Genomic DNA, 13556 nt, shown 5'->3' with positions numbered 1-13556 from the left:
GAACCTCTAACAGAAGATGCGAGGTGTGGAAGAAAAGAGTACCTGAAAGCCTCCTTGCTTCGCTTATGAATAACGTCTTGTTTATGCGTGCTCAGTGTATATAACAAGTTAGAACACTGAAAACTTTGAAGAAATGGAAGTTCGAAACAAACCTATGGAAATCGGGTAGTTAAGCAGAGGGTGCGGGTGCGCTCCGAATATGCCTAGGCAGGGCGCAGGTTGTGATCAGGCAAAAGGTAGGATTCCAGGCGTGTGGGCGCAGGTGGCGCTCCAAGTTGGCCTTGGTAGGGAGCAGGTGGCGCTCAGCCAAAGGGTGGGATTCCAGTGTGGCTAGGGTGCGCTCCACTTTGGCTTGCCAGGCGCAAAAGTGCCCGGAAGTAATTTTTCGTGGAAACTTGCAAAGGCGAAACGCAGACAACCTCGGTGAGAATCCAAACAAGGGTGGGTGGGTTATGGTACATTGAAAAACTATCAAGTCTACGAAAACAATACTAAAAGAGTACTAAGATGGCAGCAAATGCCATTTGATATAATGAAAATTGAATAATTTACCTACTTAAATGAACGATGAAACTCAAAACGCAAGTGAAACTAAACTTAATTACGCGTTGCTATCAAAGATTTCTATACTCTCAATTCTATCGAAATAGAGTGAAGTAAAAAGTTCGTTCCACTCTTAGTTCTTTAGCATTCAAGTTTCCTAGATTGACTAATCTATTCAAAGTCTAATGAGAGCAATGGTGGGAATTATACTACGATGTGAATTAAAACTAGACGTAATATAAAGATTATAACTTTATTAAATTTAACTAACAATATTTGAATTCTAAATTAATAACTAAGAATTGAATAACAACTGAATTTAGATCTAACAATTTTAAATGACAAAATCGAAATGAACAAGAAATAACTATTTTATTTATCTAATCAATGAAGAACTATGATTCAAAGACTTAATCTAAAACAATGTATGAAACTAATTAATTTAACTAATTCAATTCAAAAACTAGATCTACAAGCTATTTTAATGGCTACTTTTCTATCTAAGCTATCTAACTATCCCCTCTCTTAAGAGCTAAGTCTTGTTTTATGTAAAGGAGGAGACCAGATCCACAATTTTGTGCATGGGCTGAGGAGCCATGTTTTGGGCCGGAAAATCGAGCCCAAAGCCCAATTTCTTCAGTCCACAGAGCCCGTTTCAGCTGACTTTGACTTCAGCAGACTTTTCGTCCACTTCTATTCCTCTGATTGGGTCAAGGTTTAAACCATTGGAAAGCTCTTTTCGAGGCGGTAGTTTTGACGTAAGGTAGGCCCAAATCCGAGACTTGAGTCCAAAGATATGGTTTTTGGAAGTTCTGCTGACTTGTGCATTGTTTCTGCCCGTGTTGACTTTTCAGCTTTTGACCGGGCTTCATAAAGGCTTTGTCTCCTTGAACCTTGGCCTTTATCATAGAACTTCTTAGCAACCAACCCTTTGCTCCTTTATACCGCCAAAGTGGCACATTTCTGCACATAATTGAGTTCCATGCCTGAAATACATAAAAGCACGTAATTAACATTAACTCTTATTTATTACTCGTATAATTGGTTTAAAAGTAGTATTATTAAGGGGTTAAAACTACAGTTTTGGGCTCTTATCACAGGTCTGTGTCGAAACACAAATTCACTCAAAAAATTTCCACTCAGGTTTCGTTAACTCCAGTGTGCAATGGGCGCACGTTTCCTCACATCTCAATGACAGTCAGAGGAGCCGAGGTCGATCAATCACGTCTACTACTAATTATCACACCTTCCTACTCCTAAATGAGCTAAAGGTCTTTATTAGGTATTGTGGGGCTTAGGTGATGGTGTAGAAGAAAATGGAAATGGATAATCAAAATTTACGAGTATGAGAGAATAGGGTCTTCAAGATATTTATACTAGAGAAATCCTTGTTTTCTTTCCTTCTTCTAACTGAGTTTTCCAACCTTGTTCTTAAGCCTCTGGATACTGTAACTGACTTTTATTTGGGACAAGTCTTTCTCTTTATTTTTCCACATTTCATCCTATTTCTCTTACTCATCACTTAGGTAGGTTCTTTTATTTGGTTTAATAGATGGGTAAGGAATTTTTTGTGAAAGTGAAAGGTTTTGATGAAAGGTTCGATTGGAGTGACTAGCGGTAAAATTTGTAATAGGTAAGAATTTTTTTTTAGCTATGTCGATCCAAAGAAGGCCTAAATTCTCCTAGGGTTCGGTGGTGATCAAGTAAGTAGACGCTGCGTGATTTTCTTTAATGTCGAAAAACTACTCCTCTATGTCATTACTCACATATCACACATATCGAGGCTTTTTAGTTAGATTCTCACAGGATTGATCGTTTAAGTAACTAACCGTTGGTTCCAAAAACTTACTGCTATGTACAATCAATGATACTCAGTACATGAATGTTCATGAAAAGATGTATAAACTATTGCATACGTATTATCTTAAGTTTCTTAAAACAAATCCTAACTCAGATACTAATGTGAGATTTCTAGACAATTTTCATCATTGAAAAGGAGACAAGACTTTGTCACTAAGTAAAATTATTAACAAGAAAATAAAAACTATATACAGGCTACAATTTGCCTAATTTTTGCTACAAGTTTAAGACACCCCCAAACAGAATGATGCTTAGTCCTCGAAGTATCAATAGATAAAGAAAGAAATTACCTGAGAACCGTGAGCAAAATTAGGTCTGGATTGCTAGAACACAAAGGTTTGAGAACATAATATATTATACAGAAATAAACAATGAAAAACAATAGCACACGAAACATAATTATTTAGCTAGATATATGTACAATGTCATTCTCAAATTTACCATCCAGCAGGATGTGTTGGTCTGGCGTCCTCAATAAGGAAATGCATTTCCTTAGCATCGTGCCAAGAGATAATAGTCTGCCAAATTTCTGCCCATTCTTTGTCTCCAGATTTGTTCAAATGTTTCTTCATATTTTCATCCTTCGGGTAACAACGAACATGCCTCAGGTACCGAGCGAGACGTTTCCATTACTTAAACCTTAATGAACGAATGATTTTGTTTGTTGGGCACATAGAATCTACCTTGACCCAGTCATGAAAAGTAGTTGCAAACTGTGGAAAATGTGTCTTCATGATTCGGCAAGCGGTTACAGGTAAAAGAATATACTGATCCTGAAAAGTGCGAGCTCGTTTCAGGTTGGAGATAACACATCCTAAGATGTTAAATAATGTATGACCTTGAGCCGATTACACTGAATCAATACTACGCAGGCCCTCATTGGCAATAGAAAATTCCAATCTCCCATGATGTTCGTGGAGTATAAACAACATTGCAGTCCCCATGTTCATGGTCATGCTTGCTAAGGGAATGGTGATGTCGCGCCATGGTACATGGCCATCTCCTTCTCGTTTAATCTCAAGACCATCACCGTAAGTTTTGTGAAAAACTTGCCACTGAAAGGAATAGTAAGAATTATGATAGATGTAATGACATGATGCGGCCGGTTCGTGATATGGAAGATCCAAAGTTAGGGCAAGCTGTTATTCAGAGAAAATATGATGTGTGTCACCAACTAGGATTGTGAACCCGTCTAAGTAGAAGCCATGCGCATGATTGAATGCTGGTGTGTCCTCCATATTAGCATAAAAGTATACGGCTAAACTCGGAGAATAAGTTTGGTCAGGTTGAAGAACTAGGGAAGACCACCCAATGTTAGTGATGTAGTCACGGAAGAGATGGCCATAAGTATTGGAATCCATCATAGACTGAAAGAATTGCTCAGGAATGAGTTTTGGAGGTGTCATGTTTGATGAAGATGCAATGTTTGATGAAGATGTCATGGTGGATGAAGTAAAAAAAAGGGCAAGGAGAAAGGCAAACTGGATGGATAAATGAGTATGGAAGAAAATAAACCCTCCTGTAATGACATTGAAAATCACATGTTAAAATTAGTTAGTCACAACGTAAATGATTCTATCAAGCATTTCTTACAAAAGAAGACACAAAGATAAGAACAAAATTAATAATATGACGAAAAGCGTAATAATATATACGATTATTTATTTATTCACTTAGTATTATTATTCCATTTTTATTTAATAAGAAAATCATGGATTATTATGATGCTATTGGAGACGATATCGCGTGCACCACAAAGGTTTAGTTCTTCAATTTGTTAGCCGAAATGCATCTTAATGTCCCCTTGGTCGCAGAGAGTGTAGTTTGATTCTCCATTAGAGAGGCGGATTTTGCAAGGACTGAGAATGATTTTCCAAGATTTTCTCCTGTTCAACATCATGCATTGCTTGACGTTCTTGGAAATCCTTAAGAGTTGTAATGATGATATTCTGACGAGCGTGTAGTTCCCGCATGCCGTGATAAAGAAATTGAATGCCTTCCATGGGATTAAAAATGTTTAGCATGACATTTTCATCAAAGAAAAGTTCAGAGTTTGAGCTTGGGTTGTTCTGTTCATCTGTCAGAGTATCAGGAGTCTAAAAACCAACGGAGTAGTCTGTTTGGAGTACACTAATATTTGCTCTTTGAAGGGGTGTCTCTGGAGAAATTATTGGATAACTCCAACGCATCATAATTTGCGTGACTAAAGTAGGTAGAGGTGCTGACCTTTTTGTTTTCCCGTGATCACGCTTCGCAGGTGTTGGATTAGACAAAAATCATCCCTTTGAGTCTGCAAAACCCAAAGTAGGTGAAGTTGAGACTTTGTGACTTTTGATTGGTGTGATGTACCTACCACATTGTGTCCCAACCAGTGGAGCACAACTCGTTGATTTTGTTTCAAAAAGCGTTGAAGAACAACGTGATGTCTATTTCCGACTTCGCCATGAGATACGGTAGCTTGTAGTAAAGTTTTGACGGAATCAAATGATGACTCTGGAAAAAGGAACTCCTGGGTATTCATTAGGATTTGAAGTATGCCGGAGATAATTTCCCTAGTCAATTCCAATCGTCGTCCATAGGCATTAACATAGAATTTTCCATTTTCAGATCCGCTTAATTGGTAGAACATCATAACCAATTCTCAGGAATAACCAGCTGCTGAATGATATAGAAGATGCGTCCATCCTCGACGTATAATTTCAGTGTCAAAATAAGGAGAAAACCGGCCATCTTCAAAAAAGTTCAGGTAGTCTTTCTCAGACATTATTTTTCTTGGTTGATCCATTTGGAAGTATTACGGAGGGAAGTATAGTGAAGAATGCTTGAAAGAGAATGGCTGAAAAAAAGAGATTTATAGCCAATCTATGAGTCCGTACCAATCGAGATTCCAAGTTTAGTTAAATCCGGGGATTAATATATGAAAACACAAGTGACTCATGGGTTGTTGTGACAATCGACCTTTATGAACAAAGAACAATGGGTATCCATAGTAAGTCTTTTCATGTCGATTTCCACAAACAATTAATGAGATGTTAAAATGATAGAAAGTATGGGGAAGGTTTCACATGGCAGTTAGACCTACCCATAATTTTAGAATTTATGATCATACCCTCAAGAATAGAATATGGATAGAATAATCGAAATGCGCAAGTGTGTGACAAGTGTTATCGCGCACCGTAGTAGCGTCGCGGCGATCTTCTCCGAACACCATGAGTAAAGATAGAATTATTTTGGTGAGATTTAGATGGTAATTTCTTTGTTATGGTTTTCTTAGTTGTTGATTTATTTTATTTTATTTTATTTTTATTTTTATTTTTTTATATAGGTAAAAATACAACTAATACACACAAATATTTAATACTGAAACTTCTCTTTTATAATGAAACCGCATAAATGTGTGAGAATTATTTAACACACCATACTAATATACAAAATGACAGAAGGAAAGAGAGTTGTCGGTTACATAGATTTAGATATTCTGGATCATGTTACATAGATTTAGAGGAGAGTTGGATTTATAATTAGAAATCTGACCGTTGAGCATCTGACCGTTTGGATTAGTTCGTTAGGTTTTGACCGTTGGGCTTTGAGAGTAGGCCCAGTGTATCAAGGAACAACTAATATATTACGAAGTACAATAATTTCATATCATAAACCATTTCTCATTCAAACCGTTTGGAGATACAAAATTATGAGAAATCAAACGATATATAATTTTTTATCACTAGAAAAATAAAAATGCAATGCATAAGGAAAATAAATGACATAGTTATTTCTAAACCAAGGAAAATAAACAACTACTAGGAATCCTCAGGGTTAGTAGAAGATGAACCAGGGTTTCTACTTAAAATGCCATGACAAACTCCCCGAGTTGAGTTGATCGGTCCGAATGTGAACCAAAGATCAGCAGAGTTGATCTTGAATTGCCGCGATTTGCCATCATCATTCTCTCGAAACGGCCTTGGCGACATGATTTCTTGTTGGAAGTCATTTTGGGAAGTAAGCATCTCTTCCCGACGAAGAAACATCCTCCAAGATACTAGTGTTCATGTGTCTCAAAGCTTCCATGGGAGTGCTGATTCGGCACATGGTATCCTCATTAAAATAGTTGGGTGGTGAAGGAGGAGGAGAAGGTACGTTATCACGCTCAATATCATCTCTTGCTATAGGGTCCCAGTGATCCATGACACAAGTCTCAAAAATCGCAAAATTTTCAAAAGACCTTGTTGGAGTTAAAGGACTAGCGGACTGAAACCTTAAATTAAGCATAAGCTGAGTAACAAGTATAGCAAGAGGAGCTGACCTGGTTGACACAGACGTAAGAACATGGCCCAAGAAATGGACCATACAAAAGGTATCCTTCTTCTCCTGGAGGATCCACAACAAGTGTAAGAATGTCTTGTTCACGTCAGACGTATTTGAAGTTCGAATGACGTTGTAAGCCAGCCACTGAGTAACGGCTAGTTGGTTACGTTTGAGCGAGTGCTGGTATACGCAGTTCGAGGTAGCATTGTATTCTCCCTCGAGAAGCGTGTCAAACATCAACTCCATTGTATTCGGATACTCCAAAATCAACAGTGTCGCACTATCGGAGTTGATTGGAATATTCGTCGTTGTCGATATCAATTCCAACGTGAGTTCACGTTCCAACCCATCCGCCGTAATCCAAAACTCATTCCCCCGAAAACCTCCATTGTTAAAAAAACTTCAACACTAAATCTTCATAATAATGAGCTGAAATTCGATGCAAAAGATATTCCCACTAGCAATTTCCCCATCGAAAAATGGATGAAACATTCCAGAATTATAGAGATTTGAAAATTTTCTCTCAACTGTGATTCTCCGATTTCCAGCCATAGAGGGATCGAGATGAATTTTTGAGGGCCTATATTGATTACACGGAGTGAGGGGATGTTAGTGTTAAAAAATTGGATGAATCGGTGTTGTAGTGCCCGCGTGCGTTGGTCAAATTTGGACCTATGATGCCGCGTGCGCGAAGGATTTCTATGGGGGACCAAGATCCGGATTTGGGGGGGGGGGGGAGAAAAAATGAGGGGCTGACATGTGGGATGCCCCGCGTGTGGGTTTTTGTGACCGGACACGTGATTTGGGGTCAGGTCCAATTTTTGGTCCAAGTCCAAATGATTTCCAGAAATTCCCCTTATGTCCCGAAATGTCCCGAAATTTCAAACGTGGAATTTCAATTCGTTTTAACTCCAAATTGAACGAATGAGATATCAAAACGATCGGCATTAAAAATGCCATCCACTGGAATATGACAAAATCACATTCAAACTTTTTTATTTTTATTTTTATTTTTTATTTATTTATTTATTTATTTTTAAAGATTTATGCAAGGATGAAAGTACAAGCATGCAAATACGATCTACTCATACAATACTAGATGCAGTAGCATGTGAAGATACTCTACTCATACATATAGCTATACGAATAGGCAAGGTTGTATCATCGATAAATACTTCAATACGTACAGGCAAATATACATCAGTAATACGTATATGTATGCTAATTTGTAAATCGATATTACGTAGACGTATATCAACAGTAACAGGCAAATTTGAATCACTCATACGTATCTAAATACATTAGCATGCGAATATAGTATACGTACGCAGATAAATACGACAATGCTAAAACTAAACATGCAACGTATTATACATAAACTAAAATACGACTCTTGTATTACATAATAATTCGATTTCGGCAATACTCATTGAGATTGCGAGTGTCATATAGAGAGCAGCTTCATCCCGTAGGGTTTAGAAACAACTTACCCAACTCAGATTTTAACCATCGTTGGAATGTTCTCCTCTTTCTGAACAAAATCGAAGTATTATACAAGGACGTGTACTTATACGTAGAGAAATACTAAACATGCAACAATAGACACTTATACGTAGAAAGACAGATAACCATGCAAAATAGTACCATTTATATGTAAATATACATTAATATGCAATTCATGCCCAGTTAATCGTATATAAATATTTACAGGTGTATAAACATGATTCATGCATATTTCTAGGCTAATACGTAAATAATAATTCATAAACTAATACATAATAACTATGTACATGACATTCATGCAAAAACAGTAAAAATGTGGAACTCAGAAGGCCCCGCTAGTCCATGAAAAAAGAAATGAAACAGACGTTTCAATCCATTAACATAATTAATCCCGGAAGATATTTGAATTTTTCATTCTGAGTCCCCAGAGTTAGGCCCGGATATGTCTCAAGATATATCAGTGGATGTTGGAGCTAGAACATGAGTAGCAAAAGAGAAAGACACCCGCGAATGCGGGCTCCACTTGGGGTTGCGAGTCCAATACCACGCACGCAGAGGATTCTCCTACAATGAGCTAAAATTTTCACAAAGAACCTTAGATTCTTGTGTAGTTTACTTTCCCGGTACTAACTTTTGTTCCCGGAAGTACAAACAAAAAATCCGATAATCGTCGTGTCGCTTATGCAGGCAAAAAATGTGAAAATAAAACAAAAACGTAGAAAAACAAAGAGAAAGCAAATTGGCATATTTCACCCTCGAACTTGTCAAGTTTTACCACTTACCCCCTAAAGTTCAGTTTAGGCAATTTTAACCCCTCAGACTTGTAAAACGTATCCACCTTCATATTTCCGGTTCATTTCCTAAGACCAAGAGTGACGTGGAATAATTTTTTTCTTACGTGGAATTTCTAATTTTAAGATGTATCAAATTCTTGCACACTCAGCACACTCTGGTCAAGTCAAGTCAACAATGACATGAGAAAATCACGTGACCTACCAACAAAACCACTCGCGCGCGCACAAAAAATTATTCCCTCTGGTATTTTCTATCCCCAAATACCTAATTTGAAACCCTAATTCACAAATTTTCAAATTGAAACCATGGAAAATCTAAATTGAAACCCTAGTTCACTGTTGTTGCTCAAATTTATCATTTCTGCTCAAACTCTTCATTGTTGCTGCTCAAACTCATCATTTCTACTCAAATTCTAGATGTCTATGTCTAATTCTACCACATCTGTGAACTCTCGAGGCAACTCCCGATTCCGAACCGTTTGCTATTGTGGACTTGAACCCAAGTTATGGATTTCTCAGACGCCAACGAACCCCGAAAGAAGATTTGTTGGGTGTAGAAAGTTTCCACACCCAGAAAGGTGTTTATTCTTTGTCCGGTTGATCCACCGCAGGGAATGATCATGAAGTGATTATTGCAGAACTGAGAGCTGAAATTGCAGAATTGAGAGCTGAAATTACAGAACTGAAGAAGAAGAACGAGAAGAAGAAATGGATTATAGTGTTTGTTTTTGCTTACTTGTTGTTGTCCTGGTTGAAGTGAATTGTATCGACTTTAAAGATTGAATGTATTGACTGGTTGAAGTGATTTTTGAGATGTCTTTGGAAGTATGTTTTATGCAAACCTTACTCGTTGAGTTTTTAGATGATATGTGGATGTGAACCATTACAGAGTAGAGAGCATTAGAGTCGGTAGTGTCTGTTTGTTCTGAATGAAACAAGCTATAGATGATGAGAGCATTAGTGTCTATTTATCAATTTGTTATGAATGAAAAAACAAACCAAATTTGTGCCTCCTGCTGTTCAAATGAGATAGACATCACATTCCACATTATAAACTTAGAATTGAGCAAATTGAATGGTAATCTTTTCCAGAGCAACATAACTTAAAGGCACAGAGCAACAGAGAAACATAACTTAAAGGCACAGAGCAATAGAGCAACATAATACATAACCAAAATACTGACAATTGTTCCAACAGAGCAACATAACTTAAACGAGAAAACATAAAATAGCTTTGTTCCAAAATACGAGCAATATTAAACATATCAACATCAAACAACTTTGTTCCAAAATACAGAACCAAAATACTGACAATTCCTACTGACAATACTAACAATGCCTACTGACATAACCAAATTAAATAGAGGTGTTATATCCTCCAATTGGTCTTGGTCTTGGTCTTGGTCTTATAGCCCGTACCCTGAGGCTTAATACCCAAAGTCTTTGTTGATCTTGTATTCTTGGATGGACCTGAATCAAGAATCACGGCTGGAGTTGATGCAGCTTTTCTAGTAGGAGCTTTAGGTGCAGCTAATGTTTCTGTCCCTGCAGGTGCAGCTGATGTTTTTCTGGCAGAGGCTTTAGGTGCAGTCTTGGCTGGACTTGTATCTAAAATCATAGCTTTGCCTTTGGGTTGTTTACCTTTGGGTGCAGCTGATGCTTGTGTCTCAGTAAGAGCAGTTGATGACCTTGTATTCTTGGTAGGACTTGTAGCAAGAATCACAGCTTTGCCTTTGGGTTGTTTACCTTTGGGTGCAGTTGATGCTTGTGTCTCAGTAAGAGCAGTTGATGACCTTGTATTCTTGGCGGGACTTGTAGCAAGAATCACAAACTTTGCCTTTGGGTTGTTTACCTCCTCGGTGTAGATGATGCATTGTGAAGCAACAACCGGATTTGATGGTTCTCATAGTTGGGACCTACAAATATGACATGTGTGTATATGTATGAAGTATACAAATTAAAAACAAAACCAATAAACAAAGCAATACCACATTTACCAATAAACAGAGCAAGACCATACCACATTCTCTTATATTTTTAAGTCTCCCTCTTATAAATGTAGTGTTATCAGCTTTCATTTTTAAAAGCTCTAAGCCGCTTTACTTTTTAAGTCTCTGCTTTCTCTTAAACAAGTTATAAATTTCTGATTTCTAGCAAACTTTAATTTTCTACACATAGCAAGTTAGGCTATATATGGCAAAGCATACCACCGATGAAGTAGAGACAAATAAAAAGAGTTGTAAAGGAAGTACTAAGAAGTTGTAAAAGAGAAGAAGAAGTGTACTTTCGAGACAAATAAAGGAAGTACATGATACTACTAGAAATAGAGCAATACCATATCATTTTGGATCTGCTTTTAGGATTTGTTTTACTTTGAGGTGGAGCTGTTATACTTGGAGGTGCATTACTTGGAGCTCTTGTACTTGTGGGGGTACTTGGAGGTGGAGCCAGACTTGGAGCACCAGATACTTGTGGGGGGCACTGGAGGTGGAGTTGTTGTACTTGTGGGGGCACTTGAAGGTGGAGTTGTTGCCTTTGGAAGGTGGAGCTGCTTGCACTTGGAGATCACGTGATTGAGTCTGCAATACTTGGGGCCTACAAAAAAACATTGTTGACCCAAAAGTAAACAAATTAAACATCATATGTTTAAAGATAAGAATGGCATTATTGATACTGTTTCTTCTTTGATCTCTTTTTGTGGTGGTGCACTTGTGTTCCCCTCTTTGTTTTTCTTTTCACCTTCGAAAGTAGATATAAATATCCAAAATAACCCAAACAACAATATAAAGTCAATAATGTAAATATCCAAAATAAAAATAGAAATAATAAAATAACCACTTACAAACCAATTTAGGTTGCCTTTGAGTTGGTGCAATAGGTTCTTCGCATCCTTTCTTGTTATGCCCCATCTCCTTACGGTTTAAACCTCATATGTTTCCCTCTCCTTGAAATTTGTGGTCCCTTCTTTGGTGACTCATGTGGGTCCTTCCTCCTATTTCTTTTTAGGTCTACTGGCATTCTTTTTGCCTTTGAGGCAACAATTTTATACATTTGGTCTTCACCCATTGTACTTCTCCATTCAAAGGTTTTATATGTTCTTCATAAGCATGCTTAACTGTCTCAACCTTATACCATGGCTGCACAAAATTGTCCACCCTCTTGGTAGCTTTAAAGATGGCAGAAATTGCATGACAACATGGAATCCCAAAGAAGAATCCACTCTCTCGCAGCCTGCAAATCCTCTTTCTTAGGTCAATGAATATCCATCATTCCCATTACTAACCTGAAAATCTTCAGCCCCATGGTATATACCACAACCAGTCTCTACTTTCCATCTTGTTTTCTTCAATGGTTTTCCTAATTCTTGGAGCAAACACATCAGTCCACTTCTGCATTGCTTCCCTCTTTTTTTGCATCCTATTTACTATATAAATCCTAATGTCCTCCAACATATGAATTAAGGGCTTGAGCCTTGCTCTAATAATACAACTATTAAAACACTCACTCATATTGTTCTCAACTGCATCATAAGAAGATGTATCCAACTGAAAAGCTTTACACCACTGTTCTGGATTTTGTTTGGTCCTCAAGTACTCTGCTGCATCAGCTGACACTAATTCAATCCTTTTCATGTTCCTCTCATAAACTGGAATGGTGGTACTTCTAGCAGTCATCCAAAAAAGTCCTTTTAACATAGAACCATTAAATCTCTTCCTAAAATTGGCATATACATGCCTTGCACAACACCTGTGTTCTGCCAATGGCAAAAGTGTGTGCATTGCATCAACCAACCCCTTCTGTTTGTCTGATATAATAGTCCACCCAAACCCATCTGCCACACCAATGTCATGAACCAACAAATTCACAAACCAGAACCAAGAATCTTTGTTTTCACCCTCAACTACAGCCCATGCAATTGGATACATTTGATTATTCCCATCCCTACCTACAGCTGTCAACAATTCACCCTTTATATAACCCTTCAAAAAACAACCATCCAACCCTATCACAGGTCTACAATGCACCCATCCCTTTTTTAGAGCATCTAGGCATACATTAAACCTTCTAAAATATTTTGGTGAATTAAGCTCATTTGTAGCACTTTCACCCTGCATTCTAACAATACTACCTGGATTTCTTGTCAGCAACTCATGAGCATAATCATAAACCTTGGCATAGTGATCTATCATAACTGAATCCCTCTCCCCCAATGCACACTTTTAGCTCTGGAACATTGATTCAATGAAACATTGATTGCATATGTATGCAAAACAGAAGCAACAAAGTCCTCTAGCTTCCACCTAGGGTTGGCAAGGATTTGAGTCTTGTACTTCTTAGAAAGCCATCTAGCATTGCAAAATTTGGCATTGAAATCCCTATTACATTCATGCAAATCATTTAGTGATTTAATCTGCCAGCTACACTCAACTTGCATTGGACTGGCATGACATCTCCATTTACATCCTTCACCACAAATAGCAGTTACTCTGCTTGATTCATTCTTTATAAACTTAATTGGGTAACCATTTGCCACTCCATAATCTCTTAGAC

General features: G+C 37.6%; 1 protein-coding gene across 1 annotated transcript; it reads right to left on the bottom strand.

Moving 5' to 3' along the window:
* Positions 1 to 12298: 12298 nt before the first annotated feature.
* LOC147480096 (uncharacterized) lies at positions 12299 to 13195 on the bottom strand. The gene has a single exon (XM_086578557.1). It carries the CDS (start codon positions 13193 to 13195, stop codon positions 12299 to 12301), a length of 897 nt encoding a protein of 298 aa, XP_086434683.1.
* Between the last annotated feature and the right edge of the window lie 361 nt (positions 13196 to 13556).

Source organism: Coptis chinensis, chromosome 8, assembly GCF_015680905.1.
Source record: "Coptis chinensis isolate HL-2020 chromosome 8, ASM1568090v1, whole genome shotgun sequence".
In the NCBI taxonomy this organism is placed as follows: Eukaryota; Viridiplantae; Streptophyta; class Magnoliopsida; order Ranunculales; family Ranunculaceae; genus Coptis; species Coptis chinensis.
Note: the sequence above shows the minus strand (reverse complement) of the source record. Positions and strands in the feature narration are given on the sequence as shown.